The sequence below is a fragment of the Carya illinoinensis genome, chromosome 9 (assembly GCF_018687715.1).
Source record: "Carya illinoinensis cultivar Pawnee chromosome 9, C.illinoinensisPawnee_v1, whole genome shotgun sequence".
Taxonomy (NCBI): domain Eukaryota; kingdom Viridiplantae; phylum Streptophyta; class Magnoliopsida; order Fagales; family Juglandaceae; genus Carya; species Carya illinoinensis.
The window spans coordinates 21,997,674-22,025,007 of NC_056760.1; the positions used below are offsets into that span (position 1 = coordinate 21,997,674).

Sequence of the window (27,334 nt, forward strand, 5' to 3'; positions counted from 1 at the left end):
TTTATTTCATCTTCTAGTTCATATATTATGAAAGTAACCGGTATTTCTGTGATAGATATTGGTCTTCTTGACAAGTCATCCAATTGTTTCTGTAGGAGATTTCGAGGGAACTCCTTTGAAGGTCCAATACCATCTAGTTTTTCTATGTTGATCTCACTGAGCTCTCTGTGAGTAAATATTTGTTTCTGATTCAGGCTCTCTGTCTCTGTCTCTGTCTCTGTCTCTGTCTCTGTCTCTGTCTCTGTCTCTCTCTGTCTCTGTCTCTGTCTCTCTCTCTCTCTCTCTCTCTCTCTCTCTATCTCTGTCTCTCTCTCACTTCACACTTTAACAAGGGAAGAAAGACTAACTTTGGTAATGTTTGGTTATGACTGTCCAGACAGATCAGTGATTTACACAATGTGAGCTCTTCCCTTGATTTCATAACTAGCTTGAAGAACATAACAGATTTGTAAGTAAGCATGCCACTCCGCACGCTACAAATATATGCATGTAGTCTTATTATATTAACCATTAGCTACTCCATTTTCTTTTTGACACCTAAGAGTTCTGAGGAATGCCCTGATCAGTGGAATTATTCCTTCTAATATTGGAGAATACCAAAGTCTACAAATATTGTAAGCTCCTGAGTTTCTGATTGAAATGTCAGTTTCATTATTGGAGTTAACGATAAAAAACAAATTATTGGAGTTAGCTTTCATTAATTTGGCTCTTTAAAATGCAGGGATTTGAGTTTCAACAACTTAACAGGCCGAATACCCAGTACTTTGTTCAATATGAGTTCTCTTACATACTTGTAAAAACCATACAAGCTCGTTCTTCCGTTGCTTTAATATATTTACTCATACAGCTATAATTGATTTTTTTTGGTATGACCCTTTCCTCACTTCATGATTTTTTGCCTTTTCTTTGTCTTTTCTTCCACCATATTGCAATGGTCAGGTTTCTTGGAAACAATAGTCTTTCTGGAACGCTTCCTAGCCAAAAAAGTGAAAAGCTTCAGAATATGTGAGTCTTAATGTCATAGAAGTGGTTTACTGCTGTCAGTGCATAAAACCCCAATGGGCATGGTGCATGCTAAAACCTTGCTTGTTAGAAATCTATCTGAAATATATTTCACATAACTTTATTTCATCAACATAATGTAGTATTTAACTGGTTGTTCTATTTTAAAATATTAGTTATAGCTCTATATACATTTTCAAGAACATCAGGCTATCAACATAATGTATCCCCAAAGAATGTACTAGAAATGTCAAATGTAATTTACTCCAACCATTAAAATGCTCTCCAAGATTTGTTACTTAACAGCAAATTTGGATTCTAATGCTCTAGAGTTTATAACTCAAAAACAAGCAAGTGCATAAAAAATTTCTCCTGCCCGATAAACCTCAAAATACAGCAGAAATGTAAGTCACCAAATGACAGATAACTAACATATTACTGCCAAGTATAAGCGTCAATTGCAAGTAACATTAATCATAGAATTAGTGGCAATGCAAGACTTATGATAGGAACTATCTAGAAAACATGAAATAATATGTGAATTATCAAAAGAACAATTGTAAATTTCTTTTGCAAGGTGAGAACCCAATTTGAGTTGTTGCAACAATGTATAGTTAAGCTTCTTAAAGTAAGATTGATTTCATGAATTGCTTAATACATTATGCACTAAAACAAAAAGATCTTAGTTTCTATGGAGATCTCAAAAATGCCGGTTAACCAAAGATAGAGATGCCTTCCATGCCACAAATATCTACATTTGTTAAAATCCATTAGCTAGCTACTTACATAATTAGCAACTTGCAAGAGGATCCAAGATTTTCTTCAAGTGTCTTAAATGAACTCAAAAGGGACTTTACCTATCAAAAAAATGAACTCAAAAGGGACTTACAAAGAGTGGATACACTTATCAAGACTGACACAATAATTAAAGGGTCATGCTACTCAGCCCCCAATTGACACCTATTTGACCGAACTGTTTAATTTTTTTTTTCATGAGGATGTCTCAATTACATCTTACACAAATAAGCCTCGTTCACTTTCACAAAGCTTTTCATCTCATCTAATCATTACAACTTTCTCAAATTCCCACACAAAATAAAATAAATAATTCAACATTTTCAAATCTGAATATAAAAATAATATTAAAACAATATATTCTAATAATATTTTATTCAACTTTCAACTTTAATCTCAACTCATCTTATCTCATCTTTGAAACAAACGAAGCCCGAAAACCAGATAAATGAAAGCCTTAAATTACACTTAAACCTTTGTTTTAATAATATAAATCTCAGATCGAACATATCTGTGATATGAATTTGAAGATGCTGGCCCTATTTTGTAAACGCTACATTATTTTCTTTAATCGTAAACTAATTTTTATTGATCAAAATAGTAGGCAAGAGCCCAAGTATACAGGACATATACAAGAGTAACGCCTAAGCATGCTAGTTTAGTGATACAAGGCATTCATGAAAGGTCATGCCATGAAAATCAATTACACTCGACCCATGAAGTAAAGTATTGAAAAATAAGCTTCTAAGCCCATCCATTGACTGCTCTTGATCTTCAAAACATCATTCATTCATCCTCCTCCAAATGCACCACCATAGACATATTGGGACCATCTTCCATATTGATGCAATTGAAGAGTTGCCCTGAATGCCTCTCCAAGAAGCTAGGCGGTCGCTTACCCTTCTCGGCATCACACCCAACCTAGTCCCCACCGAGCAAGGACTTCGTTCCACAAAGTCGTGGCAATCTCACAATGTAGTAGATGGTCAACGGACTCTCCTCTCTTTTTGCACATACAACACCAATTCATGACTATGATCCAATGCTTCCTCAAATTGTCTAGAGTGAGGATCTTCCCCAAGGAACCCGTCCATAAATAAAATGCTGCCTTTAGAGCTGCCTTTGTCTTCTAAATGCTTTTCCATAGGAATGGCTTTGTGTTGTGCGTGACCGTGGCTTGGTAGAAAGAGCATAATGTGAATATTCCTTTCTTAGAGGGGACCCAAAAAATCTTTTCTTCAATTTCCCCAGGTAAATGGGTGGAATACACAAGGTAAAAAAGTGCCGAAAAAACATCAATTTCCCAATCTTGTACATCTTTGAGGAATGTAACTTTCCATTGGGGGAATACCATTGGAGATGATTAAAGGTCTGCAATTGAGGCTTCTTTCATTCTTGTTAAACCATAAACTCATGGATAGGTTTCCTTAAGTGCCCTATCGCCGCACCATACATCATGCCAAAATCTGACCTTGGCTCCATTATCCACAATAAAACGGATAGTACTTGCTTATGCATCCCAACCTCATATATATTTTTTTGATAAGTAAAAGAAGTTTTATTCAATGAATGTAATAAGCGAAGACCGTGTACATAGGAAGTATACAAAAGAAGCACCTAAATACATTGTAAGAGGGGGAAAGAGAAGATAGAAAAATATGAGCATAAGCTCCATCAAGTCCTAGAGCAGAAGACCATTGCTATAAAGAAAATACAAAGAATTTTCAAATTTCCTCCAAAGAGTTCTCCTTATTATTAAAGCATCGCTTGTTCCTTTCCCACCAAATACACCACATGAGATATAAAGGAACCATCTTCCACACCGCAACCACTTGTTTAGAATTACGAAGCCCCATCCAACACGCAAGCAAATCCACTACTTTCATTGGCATAACCCAAACCAGCCCGACTCTACTGAATAAACCATCCCACAATGCCTTTGCCACCACAAAATGCAAAAGTAAATGATCCACAGATTCTCCATGATTCTTACACATGAAGCACCACTCCATAATAACAAAACACCGCTTTCTCAAGTTATTGATAATCAAAATGTTACCAAGTGAAGCTGTCCATAGGAAGAATGCAACTTTGGAAGGCACATGAGACCTCCAAATTGTCTTCCATGTAAAAGAAGAACAGTGCTGGACAGTCAGCACCTTGTAATAGGACCGAACCGAGAAATTTTTTCATCCTGTATGCTTCCAAGTCAGTTTATCTCTCTCAATACCCCCAATCCGCAAGGAATGAAGGAAGCTGAAAAAATCAGTCACCTCATTGAGTTCCCAGTCCTATACAGCTCTAGTAAAACAAACATTTCAATGCAAGAATCCACTGGAATGGACTAACACATCGGAAACAAAAGCATGCCAGTGAGCAGCTAAGCGAAAGATACCTGGAAAAACACTAAAAAGAGGCCGATCACCACACCAAGTATCAAACCAAAAACGGATCCTTGAACCCTCACCCACAACAAAGTTCATATGGTTAACAAAATTCTCCCATCCTTTTAGGTTCTGCTTGGCCACTGAGATTTCTCAGATGAGAATTTTGAATTTTAAGATTAAATATTAAAATATTATATTTTAATATTATTATTATTTTGAGATTTGAAAAAGTTAAGAAAAAATTGAATTGTTTATTATATTTTGTATGGAGATTTGGGAAAGTTGTAATGATGAGATGAGAATTTTGTGTTTGAGATGAGAAATCTTGATGGCCAAACAGTACCGTATACTAAAGTTCCAAAGACACACCATAGGTCCCCCTAACCTCCTTAGAACACCCCTCCCCCCCCCCCCCCCCCAAAAAAAAATCACATCCATGTTCCTGATCTATAATCTCCCTCCACAACGACTTCCCTTCCAAATGATACCTCCACAACCATTTCCCCAACAAGGCCTTGTTGAAACTAGTCAAATTACAAAACCACCATTTGGAATAGGAGAGCAAACTCGATTTCAACTAACAAGGTGAAATTTAGTCTCCTCACCCATACCTCCCCACAAAAAGGTACGAAATAATTTCTCGATACGATTGCCCACCCCATCAGGCAAAGGAAATAAAGAAAGATAATAGGTTGGAAGATTTGAAAGGGTACTTTTAATAAGAATGATCCTACCCCCTTTTGATAGATAGAACCTCTTCCAACCAGCTAGCCTTTTCTCAATCTTCTCAACTACCCCATCCCAAATAGACTTAGCTTTGAAAGACGCCCCCAGTGGAAGGCCAAGGTATTTCATAGGTAGAGCAGCAAATTTACACCCCAAAAACTCTGCAAAACAGTTAATATTCCTCACCTCTCCCACCGGAGCCAACTCCAACTTACTCAAGTTAACCTTAAGGCCTGTAACAGCTTCAAAGCATAGTAAAACAGCCCTTAAGGCTTGAATCTGTCCACCATCAGCATCATAAAAGATAATAGTATCATCTACAAAAAGAAGGTGAGAAAGAGTGATGAAGCCATTGTTAACATTTCCCACCGTAAATCCAGAAAGAAAATCCTCCTGTTACAACAGCCTCCACCATCCGACTCAATGCTTGTATGATGTTGTCAAAAAGGAAAGGAGACAATGGATCCCCTTTCTCAAACCATGAGAGCTATGAAAGAAGCCACAAGGAATTACATTAACTAACACAGAAAACTGAGCAGTAGAGACACAATGCCTAATCCACGCACACCACCTCTTCCCAAAACTACATTTCCCAAGAATATAGAGAAGAAAATCCCAATTCACATGATCAAACGCCTTCTCTATATTCAGCTTGCAAATGACACCTGGAATACCCTCCTTCATACGGCTATCTAAACATTCATTAACAATTAAAATAGAATCAAGAATTTGCCTACCCGAACAAAGGCATTTTGGGGTTTAGAAATTATTCTATCCATCACTGTACTCAAGTGATTGTCAAGCACCTTTGAAATTATCTTATAAACCCCAATTACCAGGCTAATGGGGTGAAAATTCTTATATGCTTCCACAGCCCCACTCCACAAGGCCCACTCACCTCATTAGAGCACCATCCTCACCACGGTTCCTCATGCTTCAATTTGATGAAGATTCTCCACATGGCTCCTTGTTCGTAGTGATATCTCCATAGCCATTTACCAAACAAGGCTATATTAAAAGAATTCAAGTTCCGAATACCCAGACCTCCTTTGATGGGAGAGCATATTGTGGCCCATTTCATGAAGTGAAATTTAAACTCATAATTTATACCCCCCATAAGAAGTCACGTTGGAGTTTCTCCATACGATGAGCCACCTTGGCAGGGAGCGGAAATAATGAGAGGAAATAAGTTGGCAAATTGGAAATAGTACTTTTGATTAAGGCGACCTTACCACCTTAGGATAAATACATCCTCTTCCAACTAGCTACTATCGTCTCCATTTTTTCTAGGAACATCCCCCACTGACACTACTTTTGATTTTTCCAAGTTCACCTTTCAAGCCTAATACAACTTCAAAGCATAATAGAAGAGCCCTCGAAGCTCGAGTTTGATTATGGCTGGCCCCACAAAATATTAACGTATCATTAGCGAATAATAGATAACATATGTTGAGTGAGCTAGTAGTTGCCTCCCCCACTAAGAATCCAGATATGAACCCACCCTCCACAGCACCTAAAATAATCTTACTAAAGGCTTCCATCACAGAAACAAAGAGTAGCGGAGATAGAGGGTCACATTGTCTCAATCCTAGTGAGCTTTTAAAGAAGCCTTTTGGTGTGCCATTCACCAATATAGATAAACAAGCCGTAGAGATACAATGATGGATCCATGTACACCATTTCGTATCAAAGCCACATCTCTTGAGGATGTAAAGTAAGAATCTCCAGTTGACATGATCATAGGCGTTTTCCATATCCAACTTGCACAAAAACCCCGGCTCTCCTTACTTGAGTCTATATCCAAACATTCGCTGGAAATAAGCACCGAGTCAAGGATTTACCTACCTTTGACAAAGGCATTCTGAGGCTTCGATATTAACTTCTCCAACACCTTGCTCAACCTATTCGCCAATATTTTGGAGAGAATTTTGTACAACCCGCTCACCAAGCTATTGGGACGATAATCTTTTACCTGTATAACACCAGACTCTTTTGGTATGAGCACTATGAAAGTTGCATCTAGGCTTTTTTCAAACCTTCCATTTTCATGAAACTCATGGAAGACCCCCGTGATGTCTTCTTTAAGCACTTCCTAGCATGTTTGAAAAAAAAGGCCACAAAGAAGCCGTCCAGACCTGGAGCTTTGTCACCCGCCATGCGTTTTAATACTGGCCTAACCTCTAACTTGTCAAATGGCCTTTCGAGTTGTTCCATTTCCTGTGAATCAAGGACGTCAAAAGCAAGCCCATCTAATCTTGGTTTCCAAGAAATTTGTACTGAGAGCACATTCTTATAGTAATTTACAATGTGATCTGTGATCTCATAAATGCTACATTATGTTTTTTTTTTTTTTTTTTTTTTTTTTTTTTTTTAAGAAACTTTATTGAATGAAACTAGGCGAAGCCCATGTACACAGGAAGTATACAAAAGAAGTACCTAATTACATTCTAGAAACCTGGAAAGAAAACAAAAACTCATGAGCATTCCCTCCCTTAAGAACAATAGCCGAAAACCATTGCAGCAAAGAAGACATAAAAAATTTCCAGATATCCTCAACAGTTTGCTTCTTGTCGTTGAAGCACTTCTCATTCCTTTCTATCCATAAACACCACATAATACACAAAAGGAATCATCCTCCACGCCGCTGCCAACTGAGAGCTTTTGTGCTGCCTATTCCAACATGCTAGTAGATCCACCACTCTCATTGGCATAACGCAACTCAACCCAGCTCTACTAAGAACCCCAACCCATAACTCCCTAGCCACCTCACAATGTAAGAGTAAATGATCAATCGATTCACCATTTTTCTTACACATGAAGCTCCACTCCATAACAACCTTGCCATGGTTCTTCAAATTGTCAACCGTAAACTCTACATTTTGTGCAAGCCGAAAACATAATTCTCAACTATTCTCAATCCAATCACAACCAAATTTAATTGAGAATTCAAGCTTATATTTTTAGATGTTTTCTTGTAGTAGCACAATTAATTCATGATTGGACCAATAAGTTCCCAGAATCATGCATAATTGAAACTTTTTAACTTTAACATTCCTTCTATACACCTCAATATAACTGAAATCAAGCTAAAATTAGCTCAATTAGAGATGTTTGGAGGATGAGATGAGATGAGAATTTTGTGAATAGTAGTAAGATGGTTTGTGAATAGTAGTGAGATAGGTTGAGTTATGGGTTTTGGGAAAGGAGAGAGAAAAAGTTTAATAAAAAATTTTATAAAGTTAAAATATTGTTAGAATATAATTTTTTAATGTTATTTTTGTTTTGGGATTTGAAAAGGTTGATTTTTTTTTTTTTTTTGTTTGGAAGTTTGGAAAAGTTGTAATGATTAGTTTGAAAGTTGTAGTTAGCTGTTACTGGACACTCATAAGCATTCTCATGCTATGTTTGGATAAATCCATCCCTTTGTTTCTTTGGATAAGTAGATCCATCTCATGCTAAGTTTCCTATATTACCTATTGAATATGTCCTTACTAAATCTGAGGAAGAAGGACATCTTCCATGTGATAGCATGAAATCAATCTAAATGCTTTCCTAATTTCTTTGCAAGTGTGAATTTTTTGTGCATTACTTATTCATTCCTGTTAATATGATTTTGGATGCAGAGATTTATCTTACAATGATATATCAGGAAGCTTTCCGAGTTGGGTAACTACCTCTGGTTTACAACTGTATGTCTCTTATATTCTTATACATCTTTTCTCGCTCAAGTTTTGCAGGCTCTAACATTTTGCTTTGAAAGATTAGATATTCTGGTGCTCATATAGAGCTTCTTTTCTATCTTTTCTCAAACATGACTTGCATAATCTTTCTTGGACAAATGTAAGGAATCAACTGCATATTTTAATTAACCAATTATACAAATATTAAAGAATCTCCTGCTTGTCCTCCTATCATTGGGTTTCCAGATAGTTATTTTAAGCATTCCAATTGTTTTGAATGTTTGAATCCCTGCAGTGATTCTGTGTGTGTGTGTGTGTGCACACATGTTCGGTTTGGGTGGTACATGAAGACAAAAACATGATAAGGTTCTTTTCATGGAATTATACAGGAACTTGGTGGCCAACAATTTCACATTTGATAGCTCAAATGGAAGGTGAGTAATTGAATTATGGTATCTCTTATTCATTCATTATAAACCCATTATTGAATATAAGAATGAGAAAAAAAGAAAGAAAGAAACAATAGGAGCAAGCCTTTCTTCTGTGTGTTCAGAAAACAAGAAGAAAGTTTAGAAGGTCTGGGTTTATAATACACCTCATGTATGGTAACACACATTTCCACACTGATTCAGTAACACATCGTACTTATTCCAGTAATCCTAATTCTAAAACAAGAAAAGAATATAGAACACATTGCATCGATATTCTAAGAGAATAGGCTGTCTTCAACAATAATTATCTGAAAATAGTTTTTAAAGACGTACAAAAACTGCTTTTAAGAATAAGAACCCTACCAGCCCAAATTAGCTGCAATTTTTTACTTTTGGAGATGATAAAATTTCTGCTAGATTGAGCATTTATCATTTTCTATGCTTGCAGTACTTTGCCAGGGCTGGATTGTCTTCAGAAGAACTTTCCGTGCTATAGGAATTCTCCACGCTGTAAGTTTTTTGGTTCTCTGATTTCTTGTTTTGTTAGGTAATTTCACCAACTCATGGCAAAGTAAAAGAATTTATATTGTACTTTTTTTTCTTCTTCTAGTTGTCCATATATATCATGTATATAACCAAATTGGGCTTGGACGAAAAAATGCAAAAGAGGTATGAGGGAACTTCAGAAGAACATGGGAAGGATTCAAATTACACATTTATCCACATACTCATTGCTGCCTGAAGATGTACAATGAAGTGAGGAGCATGTTATTGAGAGTAGTTTTAAGTGTTTTGCCTATATGTTGTAGCTTTCGTTCAACTTCCAACTTGAGTCCGATAAATTTAGTTCCTTCTCTAGGTACAACCTTACTGGAACCACTTTGAATTATTTTCAATCATTTCGGCTCCACCATGAAACAAGATTTTTTATTATTTATTTTAATCTTAAAAGAAATAATAATCCCAGTCAATGAAATGATTTCTTATATCCGGTTCTTAGACCCCCCCCCCCTCCCCCGGTTTACCTATGTATACATCAACACAGATGCTTTCATTTTGAATCTTACAGATGCAAACTTCTCAATCAAATGCGGTGGCAACACAATGAGAACTGCTGATGGCACAGTGTATGAGGCTGAAAATGCATCTCTTGGTGCAGCTTCGTTCTATGTAACCAGTTTTGACAAATGGGCAGTGAGCAATGTGGGGTTGTTCTCTGATCGCAGTGAACCATCTTATCTACAAACTACCTATGCACAAGTAACTAGGACGAATACGCCAGAGCTTTTCCAGAGATCAAGAATATCCCCTGGATCACTTAGGTACTATGGCCTGGGTCTTGAGAATGGACCTTATACTGTAAGCATGCTATTTGCAGAAACAGGTTTTACAGATCGAAGCTCACAAACTTGGAAGAGTCTAGGGAGGAGAGTATTTGATATCTATATTCAGGTAAGAACTGTATAAAGCAAAACTCTAAACTATCCCTCATTGAAGTAGAACCACTAAAATGTTTCTACATGGTAAACCTTCAATGCATTATGTTTCAGATAGAATATATCACTATGCCCTCTCTGTTGCTTTTTTAGGGGAGTCTCCGACAGAAAGACTTTGACATATCAAAGGAGGCAGGTGGTGTTGAAAGAGCACTTGAAAAGGTTTTCAATGCTACTGTGTCGGAGAACTACCTTGAAGTTCATTTGTTTTGGGCTGGTAAAGGGACCTGCTGCGTACCAGTGCAAGGCTACTATGGCCCAATGATTTCGGCCCTCCGCGCTGTTTCAGGTACCATTTTTAATAATTTACAGGTCTCTATTCAACTTCAAATGGCATAATGTTCTTCTCTACCTTTGACTGCTACTGATCATTGGCTTCTATTGCTCAGATTTCCAGCCTACTGTAAGTGGGATTCCACCAAGTACTTCAGAACGGAAGAACAGGACAGGGTTGATTGTTGGTATTTCAGTCTCTGTAGGAGTTGTTAGCTCAATACTGATAGTTGCAGTTTGTTTTATAAAAAGAAAATCAGACAGCAATGTCGAGGAAGGTAAGCGCATGGTAGTTCTTTCAACAAAGCCTTTCCCGTGTACTGGGGCTATGCCTATTATTTCTCATTAATAAAATTCTTATTTACCGATCAAAAAATGTTATTTCAACAAAACCATTTTTGCTTTGATAAGTATGAAATTATTATTTCAACAAAACTTCATAATGGCATTGGCACTGATATCTCCTAAAAGTACCAGTCAATATCTAACTTCTTTAAATATTAAGCTAAAGTGAACCACATATTGGTCTTTGAATCTTCTTGGGTGCTACAAATATTATTTTTTGTATCTTATACTAGAATTTATATCTTACCCTATCCTTGCTTGACTTTGCAGAACTTCTTGGTATTGGTCCTAGACCAAATACTTTTAGTTATGCTGAGCTCAGATCTGCCACAGATGAATTTATACCTTCTAATAAGCTAGGAGAGGGAGGATTTGGACCTGTTTACAAGGTAAACTTTCTTAATACTACATATCCATTTAATACACAATGACGATTCGATATTAAAAATAAATAAATGATTCTAACTTTTCTTCAACAAAGGAGGGCTTTTTTTCTTTTGCTAACTGTGGTACATTATAGGGTACACTTTCTGATGGGAGGGTAGTGGCTGTGAAGCAACTTTCAGTTGCGTCTCACCAGGGAAGGAGTCAGTTTATTGCTGAGATTGCTGCCATATCTGCTGTACAACATCGCAATCTTGTGAAACTGTATGGATGCTGCATCGAAGGAGATAAGCGTCTCCTTGTTTATGAATATCTTGAGAACAAAAGTCTTGATCAAGCACTCTTTGGTATGATACTAAATAATCATCTCGTGTTTTTTTCTTTCACCATAGAAACAGAATTCTAAAATTTTTGAATAAAACACAAAACAACAAATTGTACAATAGGAACATCTAACTAGAAATAGAAAGTTAGACATGAAATTCATGACAACTCAACCCATTAAAATTTACATAGGTTGCCCAAAGGAGAAAAAAAGTATTGGAAAAGAAAGTTTTAAGCTCATCTATTGTCTGCTTGTGATCCTCAAAATCTCTATCATTTCTTTTCCTCGAAATACATCTCACTATATGATCAGAGACAATTTTCCACATTTTTTTAATGTGTGGGCTGCCATATAAAAATGGCCTTACTATCCTTCTAGGCGTAACCCACGCCAATCCAACTTGACCAAAAGCGACATTCCACGAGGTACTAGCAATTTCAGTGGTGTTAAAGGTTGCCTATTCTTACGTCTCTTATACTTGGGTCTTATTCTTATGATCAATAAGATTTTGTTTATTGATAAAAAAAAAAAAAGGCGGCCTACAAATTTCCCACTCTCCCTGCACATACTAGGGGTGTACAAGAAACCGAAAAACCGGTCGTGACTGACACAGACCGACTGCCAGAGGTTGGAACCGGTCGGCGAGCGACAGAACTTTAACAAAACCAACGGACGTCGGTTCGGTCACGGTTTGAGGCTGGCTCAAACCGCTGAACCGACCGACCACATATACTCTTATTTTTTTTTTAATTTATACCTATCTAAAATGACGCCGTTCCTAAGTGGAATGGTGTCGTTTTATGCCTGCAGTTGTGTTTTAAACACATCTAAACGACGCCGTTTAATACCAAACGGCGTCGTGTTATCTATGAGAAAAAAAAAAAAAGTAGGACGACACCGTTGGATTTAAAACCGAACGACATCATTTGATTATTACATCTTCTTCTTCCTTCTCTTCTTCTTCCCCACGATTCACATCCATTTCTCATCCTTTCTCTCTCCTCTGTAACTCTCTCTCTCTACTCTCTCAAAGAACTAGCGCTGCTAGGGGAACTGAGAACCAACTATGAACCGTTGGAGTCGATATAGACGGTTTTCCTCCTCCCCATTGACCAGTTACGGTCGGTTGCTCTGGCATATTTCATCTCGTCGGTCGGCGTCGGTTTTACCCAAAAACTGCGCCAATGAGGTCGGTTTTCACCCTTAGCACGTACAACACCAATTTATCACAATGAAAATCCCGGAATACCCATATACTATTTGATCACATCCTAGCAAGCTTAAAGAAAACCATTGCAAAACCACCTAGTCTTAATCATGCTATTTACTTCATTGGGAACCTAACTCTCTTCAAATTGTCTCTCAACCTGTAACACCCCGTTCCCGTAGGATAGAGACGTTACTAACAAACATGATAAAATGCCCGGTAAAGAGACTCATTACTCTGAAAGACCTCATTTATTGAAAGAAACTTAATTGAAAGGATATAAATAGTCTTGAAACTTAAAACTGAATAAAGCAAAACATGAGCTAGTCTTAAACAAGACTAGTTATTGAAATGACATAAAAGAAACTTAATCCTTGTGTAAAAGACACTTATTCATCTCTAAGTCCTTATACTAAATCTACTCCTGGCCATCCAGCTCTGCATCATCATAATCACCATCTGTGGCAATCAACATAGAAGAAAACAAAAAGACAAACAACAAAAATGAGTCGAATACTCAGTAAATAATACATCATACCGTAAAATACTATCTAGCTTAACATAAAATTGATTTTTAAAACCTTATCATAACTTTCATATAACATTCATGGATTACATGAATGGAAACATTCATAATCATGACAACATGAAGCGTGAATGCATGAGTAACTTGTTTATCTTGAATTGTACTTATTTCATGGTGAACCACGCTTGAGTCCATAGCACCACATAACTTGTCATGTAGTGAAACACGCTTGAGTCCGTGTTTCACTTAACTTGCATAACATGAAGTGAAACACGCTTGAGTCCGTGTTTCACTTATCTTGCTTGACCTGGAGTGAAACACGCTTGGGTCCGTGTTTCACTTATCTTGCTTGACATGAAGTGAAACATGCTTGGGTCCATGTTCACTTAACTTGCATGACATGGAGTGAAACACGCTTGAGTCCGTGTTTCACTTAACTTGTGGTAACCACGCTTGAGTCCGTGGTACCGTCTTAGCATGACTATGGTAAACACGCTTGGGTCCGTGCTACCCTAAAATGTTTATCTTTCTTAATGCATGATAATTTTCTTGGACTTCATAGACTTTTCTAGCATGGCATATTCTTGTACATGGCATGGCATAACATGATATATTCTTGTACATGGTATAGCATAGCATGACATGGCCTAACATGATTTAATCATTTTATGACATTTCATGGCATGCATGATCTCAAAACTACATGAATATGGCATACATGATCTGGCTATTTATTACATGGCATGCTTGACTTAGGTTATTGCATGAACAATACATGGCATACATGGTCTAAGCACTACATGAATGAAGCATGCATGATCTGGCTATTTTAATTCATAGAATACCTATCTTAAATTATTATATGATCATATCATGGCTTCCATGTGATTTTAGTAACATTCAATCCATCAATCAACAATCCATAAAAGCATAACACATATATAGGCTTACTTTCATGTAAATCATCATAATTCATAGAAGTTCATGAAAGCGATCTAACCTTGACTTGGCTCTTAGCTCAACGTAGATAACCATCAAAACCATATCATATTACTGTACCCAATTATAATATTTACATTACACATACATTTATATGATCATATTATTTACCTCTTAGCGCTGCTTCCGAAGACTCACGTCGTAGCTCGTGACCTATACGAGGCACTAGACGTTACTAATCTTTCTAGAAAACGTGTCGTAGCAATCTAATTATTTAAAATCTTACCATAGAGATAATATAATGAATATTCAAATATAAAAAGATTACCTAAAATAATATTATTCCAAAGCTCATATGATAATCTTAATAATTTTATAAAACTTAGTTAAAGGTCAATTGAAATATTAGCTAAGATAACAAACTGAAACAATATAAAAGAATTCTTTAAAGTATGCTTAAAAGCCCTTCAATATATTGTATAAACGAATGAGTCTAAGACTAATATATTTATTTAAGTGAAACTTTGGTCTGATTTAAGTTTCAGCCCAGCCCCAATTACAGAAAACATTTAAGGTTACTAGAACAGTTTCTGTAAATACAACCAGCCCAATAAAATAATCAAGCCCACAAGAAATAAACTCACTTATCTATTAAAACAAGTTTCTGAAATATACTAGAATCAAGCCCAATTTAAAACAAAAGTCCATATTAATGAAACATGTCTAATAAACCTCAAGCCCAGCCCACAAGGAAAGCCCACGTATATGATCAGGTTTAAAATATAAAGTCTGCCTAGTTACTAGAGGGTAAAGAGGTAACTTCACCAAAAGTTCCTTTATGAGGCAGTTTAAAGAAAGGTTAGGTGCAGTGGGTTGAAGGGCATTTGTGTAATAACCAAAACTTGCATGTGCTTTTCAGTAAAGTAAAAGAAATAAGAGGATATGAACAAAGCAAAAAAATCATTTGCTGGAGAAAGCAGGCCAGCGATGGGATCTAAGGCTTGCTAAGGAAAGGTAATGTGTGACAAGAGAGAGAGAAAAAGGTGGCAGACTGCAGTGGCTTACCAGATAGTGGGGTGTTCAATGAAGTGGTTGACTGGTAGTGTCTGTGCAGATCTCAAGGTGCTCTGATGAGGTGGCTGGGTAAAAGAAAAGAAGGGGCTGCACGAGTGCTATCCTTTTCTTTTCCCTCTTTGTCAAGTGAAATTTCTGAAACATTATTCTGAGGGTCTGGTGAGATTTTATAAAGGTGAGGGAAAGGGTTACGTGAGTTTTCAGGAGATTAGCTAGAGTTTTCAGGGGATTAGCTAGATCTGATTTGGTTTTGATCTTAGAATCTTTTCAAAAAATTTTAAACCTATCCGATAATAACAGAGAATACAAGATAAAAGGAAACCACCCTAAAAAACTAATTAATCTGGTTCATTATCTTATTTAACAAATAGATAATTATAAGCATCTGAAGATAAATAAATAAGTAATTAATAAAAGCAATAAATATAATCAGAACATAACTAAATAATTCTAACTGCATTAACCTAAATTCTAGGTTCGTATGTTACACAACCAATGTGACCTCGCTTCATATATGGACTTAAGTGCTAATCCATCAAGCTCGTCCAAGCAAACCGCTAATGGAAACTGAGCCATCAACCAAAAGCATCTCAATAGCATTGTTCACAATATGATTTCTAATCTCATTTTGATCAGAGAAGATTGAACCATCTACCAAAAGCATCTCAATAGCGTTGTTCCCCTTTCAAATCTCAATAGTTATTCCTAATCTTAGTTAGTTGCTTGATGGAACAACTTTGTACACCTATTGCCCTCTTTTAATCATAGTGCCCTTGGTTTTTACCTCCAAGACCACTCCTCTATTTTGATGACCCTTTCTAGATCAATGATTTCCAGGCTTTTCTTAGCTTATCTTCTTCATATGGTGCCCTCTCTTGTTCCATACCAATTTGACCTTGTAACTCCTCCAGTGCTATATGTTACCAAAGACTTGCTTTATTCCAAGCCCTTAGGACATTCTTTAAAGCATTTAGTTTGTGAGCTAAGATAAAGTTTATAGTTCTTTGGAAATGGTAGGATAACCACCACTGTCTAATGCTATCACCAAAATCTTCTACTTTTAACCACAACCAGTTGTGCACCTGCATGTTATATGGGAAAAATTGTTTCAAAAATTACATATAAAGGAAAGAAGACAAAATGTGTAACAAATGAAATGAAAGAAAACTAAAGTGTTGATTTTGTTTGATGGATTTGTGTCGGAAGTTACATATCAATCAAAAGCTTTTTGAATTTAAAAAAGAGAATGACCTCTGGTGAAGGATCACTGAGAGTAGTCGTAGGGTCTCTAAATTCATCTCCATTGGCGCAGCTGCCATGGATTGGTTAGCATATGCTGTGGGATATTGTAGAGTGTCTACTGGGTCTAATGAGTTTTTTAAAACTCGAAGGAAAGGGAATCAAGTGATGGTAATTCAAAGATGTGTCAATAGCTATGGCAGGTTTCTGTCTGTGTCGGAGTATGGACATGATCATGGTTGTTCCAGAAGGTTTCTAATGGCTTCATTGTTGTTCCAGAAGGTTTTATGGGTGGGGGGTGGAGAAGGTGCGGAGATGTGTTGAGAGAGGTTGTCCCTTCTTCCTCTATTTTGTGTGCTGAAAACAGAGCTCCCGTGATGGCCCTGTCACTTGTTGAAGAGGGTCGGAAGGGGACCTTTGCAGAGGTTTTGAAGAAGATGCCGCTGTGTATGGAGGGAGTACGGAAGTTCATGGAAAGTCTGGTGAGAAGTTTTCGATGTCGGTAGGCCAGGTGCAGGAGTCTGTTCATTTTCTCAAAGGCGACGATATGAATTCTTTAGAAGGTATGTTAGGCATCAGGATGAATTTCTCTCTGAAGGCTATGTATGATGCTTTGCTGGTCTAGAAATACTTAAGTTTACTTTTCTCATTCATACATAAAGTATATTTAAAAGGGTTTATTTATAGATTACAATGTTGAAATAGATAAGGAAAGAAATAACTAATTGATAAGGAAAGAAAAAGATAAGGAACGAAATAACTAAGGAAAGAAATAACTCCTAAAAAAGGAAAAGATAAATCTCCTAAAGAACTCTCCTTAGATATTCACAAATCTACAACAAACTCTCTAAAATGCGTTTTGATTGAATCATCCAAAAGTTGGAAATGAAGACTAATGTGGATCTTATGTTGAATTGGGTTAAGATGGGTTAGGCCCATTGGGTTCTGAAGGCATAACTGATAAGGATTCGCAGATGGGTATTAAGATGGATGGGCTGGATTATGGGTTGGGTCATGAGAAGGTCATTAGAGGGAGGGGTAAGAATGTTGTGGATGGGCCGGGCCTAGTCAAAAGCCTGAAACGAGTGTGGAAGGTAAAATCTAGTGTTAGCATTTCGAGAGTCTTGAGTTTGGTTTCCTCCTCAAGCACGATGGCGCCACCTCTTGCTCCGATGGCCATGGTTGTTGCATAGACTTGTTTGCGGGTCTCTGGCAACTCCTCTAGTGAGACTCGGATTAGGGTTCTGTTGTTGGAGGTGGAAGAAGATGTTTTGGTGGATCGGGACATTGGAAATGAGGTGTTATTTCGATTGGAGGAAAAAGAAGAAGGAGAGTTTAAAGAGATTCAGGATGGCGGGTGTCTTAATTAGGTAGAGATTTTGAATCCTTTGAATAATGAAGTTCTTTCGAGGGCACTAAATCCATTTTGTTCGGAGAAGTCTCTATCAGGGGAGGGGTATCGGCAACTGGAAATGGTTGGGGGTTTTGAGGGAGACTTGGGAGTATTAGCAGTGGTTTCGAAGGGTGCTTTGCAATTGGTAAGCTCTTCTAAGATTGTGTAGCAGGATGCTTCTTTATAGATGGTGGTCAAAGAGGTAGAGGGTGACAAGGAAGACATAGGCAGTCCAATTCCATTAGTGCTATTTCTCCAAAACCAACTTCCAAATTTACATCGGACTGGGTGTTAAAAAAGTGGAGGAATTATAGGAGTGTGTGGGGATTTCATGTGTAGGGTATGAAGAGCAGTTTAAAAGGGATAGGGAGTTGAAGCGTTTAAAAAGCTCTATTAACTATGACCACAAGGAGGGAAGTGTGGGGAGGGATAGGTTGAAAAGGGGGGGTGGGGGGGTGTCTTGGTCTAATAATGAAGCCTAAAATCCCTAAAATCCTATCTTGGAATGTAAGGGGGATCAATGATGTCAACAATGTCTTCGGATTAGATCACTTCTTTGTAGCTGGAATTTGACATTGTTTGTCTTTAAGAGACGAAGTTGTATTTTATTGATAGATATATTATTCGTAGTTTATAGGGTTGTACTTTTGTGGTTTGGTGTTATCTAGCTTCTTTGGGTGCTTCAGGAGGTGTGGAGATGGTAAAGGATTGCATTGGGGATTACTCAATGGTTGTTTCTTTCAAGAATATTGAGAATGGGTGGAGGTGGGCTTTCGCGGGAGTTTAGGCCTAATGTGGATATGATAGAAGTTTTTTGTGGGAGGAATTGGTGGGTTTGTATTCCTTATGGGATTTACCTTGATGTTTTTGTGGAGATTTTAATATTGTTTGATTCCCTAGGGAGAGGGTGGGGGCTTTGATGTTGACAGGTCATATGGAAGATTTCTCGGAATTGATTTTTGATTTAAATCGTGTGGATCTCCCTTTAGTAGGGGGGCTTATACTTGGTCTAACAGTAGATGGTGGCCAAGTAGGATAGATTTTTAGTCTCTTCTTCATGGGAGACGCATTATTTGAATCTATGTTAGAAGAGACTACCATGTGTTTGTTCTAACCATTTTCCAATTTTGCTTGATTGTGGGGGCATTCATGGGAGTAGGCGTTATTTCAAATTTGAGAATATGTGGCTTGAAGTTGATGGATTTGTGGAGAAGGTAAGGAGTTGGTGGACTTCTTATTCCTTTATTGGTACACCTAGTTTTATTGTGGCAGTTAAACTTAAATCTCTTAAAACTGATTTGAAGAAGTGGAATGAAGAAGTTTTTAGACATACGAAAGTACAGAAAAATCTTCTTTGGGATGAGTTGCATGCATTGGAGGATCGGGTAGGTAATGAGGAATCCTTAATTAAGGAAAAATGAGGTTGTGTCCGAAATTGAAAAGGTTTTGTTGATGGAAGAAATTTCTTGGAGGCAAAAATCAAAAGTGCTTTGGTTGAAGGAAGGGGACAAATGCACTAAGTTTTTTCACAAGATGGCTAATTCACATAGGCGCAATAATGCCATTGAAGTTCTCCAATCTGGCCCTAATGTGTTTCAATCCCCCGATGAGATTCAAGATCATATAGTGAAGTATTATGAAGACCTACTCGGTTAAGACTGCTGAATGGCATCCTAAACTTGATGGTCTGAGTTTTGATCAACTGGATTCTGATGTAGCAAGTTGGCTGGAGAGGCCGTTTGACGAAGCGGAGGTGCATCAGGTGGTGAGAGGTATGTGCAAAGATAAAGCCCTAGGCCTAGTGGTTTTTCTATGGCTTTTTTTTCAAGAGTGTTGGGATATAGTGAAGGAAGAAGCGATGCAGATTTTTTATTATTTTCATTCTGGTTTTAAATTTGAAAAGTCCCTAAATGCTACTTTTATTGCTCTCATTCTGAAGATAGCTGGTGCCTATGAGTTTAAAGATTTCCGTCCTATAAGCTTAGTAGGCAGGATCTATAAAATTATTTCGAAGGTGTTAGCTAACTGTATGAGTATGGTGATGGATAAAATTCTTTCGTCCATGGTCGGCAAATACTGGATTCAATTTTGATTGTGAATATGAGTGTTTGGACAGCCATATGAGAGAAGGTATTCTGGGGGTTCTTTGTAAGTTGAATATGAAAAAGGCATATGACCTTGTATGCTGGGGTTTTCTTTTATATATGCTTAGAAGATGTGGCTTTGGGGTGTGGATGGGTTAAACATTGTGTTTTGACCACCCGGTTTTTTGTTTTAGTTAATGGTATCTCATGTGGATTTTTTCAAACTTCAAGGAGATCCATTATCCCCTTTTCTGTTTGTTATTGTTATAGAGGCTTTGAGTTGCATGTTGGAGGCTGCTGGGGGTTGGGCGTCTTGCTGGTTTCTTAGTGGGAATTAATAGTAATGGTGTTATTTCAATTTCTCACTTACTATTTGCAGATGATACTCTTCTTTTTCTTTTTTTCTTTTTTTTTTTTCTTTTTTTTGTGATGCTGAAAGTAGTCAAATTCAAGCTTTAAGGGTTGTTCTGTTGTGCTTCGAAGTTGTTTCGGGCCTCAAGGTGAACTTAGAAAACTCGAAATTGGTATTGATGGGAGTTATGAGGAACTTCCTAGCGGATTTGTTGGGATGCAAAGTTGCTTCTCTTCCTATGAAATATCTTGGGCTTCCCTTGGGAGCATTCTTCAAAGCAAAGAGTATTTGGGATGGTGTTGTAGAGAAGGTAGAGAAAAGATTGTTGGGTTGGAAGTGGCTATATCTATCAAAAAGGGAGAGGTTAACCCTTATCAAAAGCACCCTTTCCAATCTTCCCATATACTATCTTTCTTTATTTCTGTTAGAGAACATGTTTGTAATTAGTATAAGTGTGTGTATAAGTGTCAATTGTATGTAATGTATATATATGTTTGTACATCAATGAAATCATTAAGATCTTTCCCATATATTCTGACATGGTATCAGAGCATCTGTCGTTGAATAGATCTAAGTTAGTGTTATGGTGGTTCACGCCCAAATCGAGTTCATTGTTGTCTGAACTCGTCTGAGTGTTTTTCGGTGTAGCATCTGACTTTTGTGGTCAGATCGAAGCTCACAAGTGCTTGCAATTGCCAGATACGACCTTGTCGTTGTCTTCTATGCATCCTTGTGGTTTTTCCCTTTGTCGTTGGCAATTGAAGGTGTTTGAAGTGGTTTCCAGCCACTCCTCGGCGTCGTCTCCGGTACTGGTGTTAAGGACCTCGGTCTAGTCCTTAAACATTAGGATCTTCTAGCTTCGCTTCTTCTTACTATGACCGAAGTGCCTCTTCCTCTTGCTTGTCTTTACTTGAGTATGGAACTTGAGTAATGGTGTTTGATGTATAATGATGGTTTGTATTGTGATTGTGGATTGGGAAATCTATGGAATGAACATGATGTATGGAATGTTATGGACGGATTGTGGTGTCTCTCTTGGTGTTGGCGCCACTTAGGGAAAATTAGGGTGTTTAGGGTTGGCGCCACTTAGGGTATTGTAGGAATTATGGAAGTGAGGCTAGGGTTTGTGATGTATGGGATGAGATCCAAAAATGTAGGATCACCTTTGGGATTATGGGAAATACGGCTAGGGTAAGAAGATGTAGGGTTTTAAGATGAATTCCTAAAATTTAGGCATTAGTGGAAGCTAGGGTTAGGGTTTCCTAAAATATAGGAAATCTTTATGGATCTAGGGTTTATGGCTAGGATTGTTGGAGGCACTAGATCTAGGTTAGATCTAGGGTTTTATGGAATAAATCTATGGTGGAATATGAATGGATGGAGGCTAAAATAGTGTTTGGTAGGTAGGAAAATGTATGGAAAGTAGATGGATTTGCAAAGATGATAAATGTAAAAAGAAAATAACAACGAAAGTAAATCAACAATGGAATTGAGAAAAGAAACTGATCATAAGATTGATAAATGAATCGTCACCCCTTCACAAACGTCAAGGCAAAGATCCTCTACTTGGGATTCACACAAGTTGCACCCACATAGCCCAAGTGCTAAGCACTGAAAAGAGATCTCAAGACATTAGTCTGTCGACAAGGGAAATATACCAAAAGATGTAAAATGAAATGCTAAGGGTCCTATTTATAGGTTTACAAAGTGAAAACCCTAATAGGTCCCATAAATAATAAAAGACTTAAAATAAATGAAATAAATAAAATAATAAAATAAATCAACTAGATCTGGCCAGGCCCATGGCTTGTCTTGGTGCTTGCCTTGAGCTGGGTATGGCCCATGGCATGGTAATGGAAGCCTCATTCTCACTCACTTTTAATTGGCATGTTGGGTGATTAGATTTAGAGTTTTTTGCTTGTTGGTTGGTTAGATCCAGGGTTACCTTAAGGCAACACAAAGATCCAAATTGGTTGGTTGGTAAAAATAAAGACTAGCTTGAGTTAGCACTTAACTCTCAAAAGAATTGGATAGAAAATTCTCATATGTTGAATAAACATAACAATAATAGATGAATAAACAAGCAAAAGCAAACTATAAATAGGAAATCCCCCCTAGGATTGGTGCCACATGCCTCCCCCTCTCTTCCCTTAACTTAGATCTAGATCTAGATCTCACTCTTGATCTACTCCTAAGTTTTAGGAATCCTAAATTTAAAGAAACAACATCTAATGCCTAAAATAAAGGAAATTAACTAGGAAATAAACTAGGAATTAAACTAAGAAATAACAAAACATATTAAAAATAAATAAATTCCTAAATAAAAGGATCATGGCCAGCCACCACCATGAATGGTGCCTCCACCCTTATTTTTTAGGAACTTGTCATCTTGTCATGAAATTCCTCTAGTTGCACTTGTCTTGGACTCCCTTCGCCTCACCACCCGAGCCATGCATGCAACTCAATGCAACCCTTTTAGCCTTGGCATGCCTAGCCCTCCTAGCAGCATTACGAATGGCTCATCTTGCATCTCCATCAATCATCCCCCCTTCAAGACCGACCTTATCCTCAATGTCCAAATCTGGAAATTAATCATTGAGAACCCGAACACTCTCCCATGTAGCATCCTCATACGGAAGCCCCTTCCATTGAACCAAGGCTTCGGTTCTTATTTGGTCACCCTTCCTCACAAGCCTGTACTCCACGATCTTCTCGGGTTGGATTGCCATTCTTGCCTCTTCATCTACCATGGGCATCTCACTCACAACCTTGGTTGGATCTCCAACCTTCATACTTAGCCATGAGACATAGAAAATAGGGTGAATGTGAACCCCAACCGGTAGATCTAGCTTGTATGCAAGCTGTCCGCACTTCTCCAACACTTGATATGGGCCAAAATACTTAGCCCTCAACTTGCTTAATGTTGCTTTGAATAGTGCCTTGTGCTCTCTTGGTAGGTAGTTGAGAAATACCCACTCACCCGGTTCAAAGGACTCCATAGTCCACCCTTTGTCAAAATGCTTCTTCATTTGGTCTTGAGCACGTGCCAAATTCTTCTTGAGATCCTTCAAGATTTCATCCATCTCTCTAAGCTCCATATCCACTAAATTATTTGGTGAACTCCCCACTTCATAGGCTACATGCACTGGTAGTGGTCTCCCATAAAGTGTCTCAAATAGTGTCATCTTGATAGATTGGTGGTAGGATGTGTTGTACAAAAATTCAGCCCATGCCAAATGCTCTTCCCACTTCTTCGGATATTGGTGCACAAAGCACTTAAGGTATTGCTCAATGGTCCGATTGGTCACCTCCATTTGGCCATCGGTTTGGGGATGATAGGTTGAACTTCAGGCCAACTCCGTCCCTTGCATCTTGAAATACTCATTTCAAAAGTTGCTCATGAAGACACGGTCTGTATTGGTCACTATGCTTCTTGGCATCCCATGAAGTTTCATCACTTGATCCACATAAAGCTTGGCAATTATCTTGGCCGTGTATGGATGCACCATTGCGATGAAGTGTGCATACTTGGTCAAGCGGTCCACCACCACAAGCACCCCATCACAACCATTTGAGAGTGGCAACCTCTCTATAAAATCCATGGTGACATCCTCCCAAGTGTGAGTAGGGATCGATAAGGGTTGTATCAACCTCTTGGGCTTGCTACTCTCACTCTTCACCCTTTGGCAAGTATCACATCTCCTCACATACTCACCTCTCCTTTCATGCCATCCTAATGGAACAAATTAAGCACCCTTACCCATGTACGGTACAATCCCAAGTGTTCCCCTTCCTTAGAATCATGAAAGTGGCTCAAGATCTTCCTTCTAAGCTCTCCCACACTCGGCACCATTACTCTCACCTTGTATTTTAAAAGCCCATTACTCATCTCATAATTTTCAACTCCCTTAGCATCCACCTCTAGCTTCTCCATCACTTCCTTACACCTTAGATAATTTTTTACTCATTCTCTAATCTCATCCCAAATTCCCCATGAAGGACCCGAGAGGGTCTCCAATACCTCACCATCCTCCCTCCTTGATAGGGCATCGGCCACTCGATTCTCCCTACCCCTGCCTATACACCAAATCAAACTCAAAACCAAGAAGTTTAGAAACCCACCTTTGTTGATCCGGAGTGGTGATTCTTTACTCCAAAAGGTGCTTCAAAGGTTGTTGATCCATGACTATTGAGAACTTTATTCCCAACAATTAAGGCCTCCACACCCTAACGGCCTCCATGATGGCAAGCATCTCCCGTGCATACACGCTCCACCCTTTCTTTTGAACACTAAGGGCCTTGCTAATGAAGGCTAGTGGCCTCCCTTCTTGTGTCAAAACAGCCCCTACGCCCACATTACTTGCATCCGTGTGTAGCTCAAATGTCTTCTCAAAATTAAGCATAGCAAGGACGGGTGTAGTTGTCATGGCTTTCTGCAAATCTTCAAAAACCTTCTCCGTCTCTTTACTCCAAACAAAATTATTCTTCTTGAGCATGTTGGTGAGTGGTCTTGCAATAGAAGCATAATCTTTGATGAACTTTCTATAGTAACCCGTGAGCCCAAGAAAGCCCCTCAATTCTATGATAGTCTTTGGTTTGGGCCAAGCCACCATAGCTTCCACCTTCCTTGCATCTACCTTGACCCCATCATGTGAGATCAAATACCCCAAGTACTCAATCTCCTTTTGGCCAAATGCACACTTGGACAACTTAATATAGAAAGAGTTGTCAAGTAGTATCCCCAAAACAACCTCCAAGTGCCCCAGTGGTCCTCCCATGTCTTTGAATACACGCGAATATCATAAAAAAATACTAACACATACCTCCTCATATACGGCTTAAAGATTTGGTTCATGCATGCTTGAAAAGTTAAAGGAGCATTGCATAAACCAAACGGCATCATCAAGTACTCGAAGTGGCCATTGTGAGTTTGGAAAGCCGTCTTGTGAATGTCTCTCTCATGCACCCTTATTTGATGGTACCCAGCCTTAGATCTAGCTTGGAAAAGAATATAGAACCTCCAAGCTCATCTAGCATGTCATCAATGGTGGGGTCGGAAATCTATCCTTAATGGTAGCCTCAATCAAGGCTCGATAGTTGGTGCAAAATCTCCATGTGCCATCCTTCTTCTTCACCAAGAGAACCGGACTTGAGAATGGGCCAGTACTTGGTCGAATGAGCTCATTAGCCAACATCTCATTGACTTGATTTTCGATCTTGATCTTTTGGTAGTAAGCATGCCGATAAGGAGCAATATTAACTGCTTGGCTTCCTCCTTTAAAGGAATGGGATGATCAAATTCCCTTGAGGGTGGAAGTGTCTTCAGATCCTCCATCACTCTAGAGAACCTCCCCAACAACTCCCTTAAATCAAGAGGCAACTCATCTCCTAACTCCCTCTCCAAGCCTCCTTCTACCACCTCATGCCCCTCGATTGCGAGGCCAATGTGATAGCAAAACATTGCCCCCTCACTTCAAGATCTTCTCCATCTCATTAGGCCCAATGGCCTTGCATCCTCCTTTTCCACTCATTCTCATGATCACCCATTTACCCCCATCATAAACTCCATAGTCATCTTTTTATAATCCGACACTATCTTCCCTAACTCCTCTAACCATTGCACACCCAACACCACATCCAACCCAACAATTGGCAAAGAATACAAATCTACCACAATGTCAAGATCTTGTGGTTTCAAACATACATTTTTATAAACTTCTCTACACATCAACTTCTCCTCACTAGCTACCTTGACCTAAAATGGAGTGATAGAAGTCATAGGCAACCCCAAGCTCTCGGCCACCTTTGAATTGCTGAAGTTCAAAAATGAACCATTGTCCACAAGAACCGTTACCTCCATCTTGCCAATGTGTGCTTGTGTTCTTATCATTCTAGGCCCAGCAACACCCGCCAAAGCATGAATAGAAATACGAGGGTCTCCCCTCTCGAGGTCATGTTGATCTTGCTCCTCTTGCCCTTGCTCTTCCTCCACTACTTCTTCCTCCTCCTCGGACTCCACCTCTATGAGAAAGATTTGCTTGGCTTTGCACTTGTGGCCCATAGTAAACCTCTCATTGCAATTGAAGCAAAGCCCCGTCTCCCTTCTTCATTGCATCTCCTCTCAAGATAGCCTATTCACCCTCGCGGGTAAAGATTTAGATCCACTTGATGCGCCTCCACTAGGACTTCCCGGTGAGAAATCCTTGCCAAAAGTCTTGTTTGCACCAATCTTGGAAACCTTTGGGGGTGGTTTCCTCACTTCAAACCAGCTACTCTTCTTTAGATCTTAGAGTTGATCTTCCTTGATCCGTGCAACCTCCAATGCTTGCATCAATGTCTTTGGTTTCTTAAGTTTCATTTCCGCTGCCAACTCGCTCTTCAAGCCGACCACAAAGGTTCCAATAAGGGCCTTTAGGACACTCTTGCATGACCCTCCATGTGATTGTGCTCAAAGTCTTGAACTTCTTCCACTTCAACTCCCTCCTTTGAGCCCCATACGTCTTCCTCATCCATTGCCACCATTGGCTGGCCTTTCTCTCAAGGAAGTAAGCGGCATAGGACACTTTCGCATGACCCTGCATGTGATTGTGCTCACAGTATTGCCAGACTCTACTAATCCACGTGCTCGGGTTATCACCATTGAACTTTGGAAAGTCCATCTTTGGCTTGAGAATTT

The 27,334-nt window shown here is 38.5% G+C and overlaps 1 protein-coding gene across 5 annotated transcripts in view; it reads left to right on the forward strand.

Moving 5' to 3' along the window:
* LOC122275277 (probable LRR receptor-like serine/threonine-protein kinase At1g56140) overlaps positions 1–27,334 on the forward strand; it is a 50,614-nt gene that overhangs the window by 13,155 nt on the left and 10,125 nt on the right. For all 5 annotated transcript variants that reach the window (XM_043084265.1, XM_043084266.1, XM_043084267.1 and 2 more), the window contains 13 exons: positions 96–167; positions 377–448; positions 543–614; positions 722–793; positions 940–1,005; positions 8,534–8,599; positions 8,980–9,024; positions 9,470–9,531; positions 10,091–10,473; positions 10,611–10,806; positions 10,907–11,068; positions 11,406–11,524; positions 11,656–11,866. In XM_043084265.1, the coding sequence (XP_042940199.1) occupies positions 96–167; positions 377–448; positions 543–614; positions 722–793; positions 940–1,005; positions 8,534–8,599; positions 8,980–9,024; positions 9,470–9,531; positions 10,091–10,473; positions 10,611–10,806; positions 10,907–11,068; positions 11,406–11,524; positions 11,656–11,866 (1,598 nt within the window). The remainder of the gene's footprint in view (positions 1–95; positions 168–376; positions 449–542; positions 615–721; positions 794–939; positions 1,006–8,533; positions 8,600–8,979; positions 9,025–9,469; positions 9,532–10,090; positions 10,474–10,610; positions 10,807–10,906; positions 11,069–11,405; positions 11,525–11,655; positions 11,867–27,334) is intronic.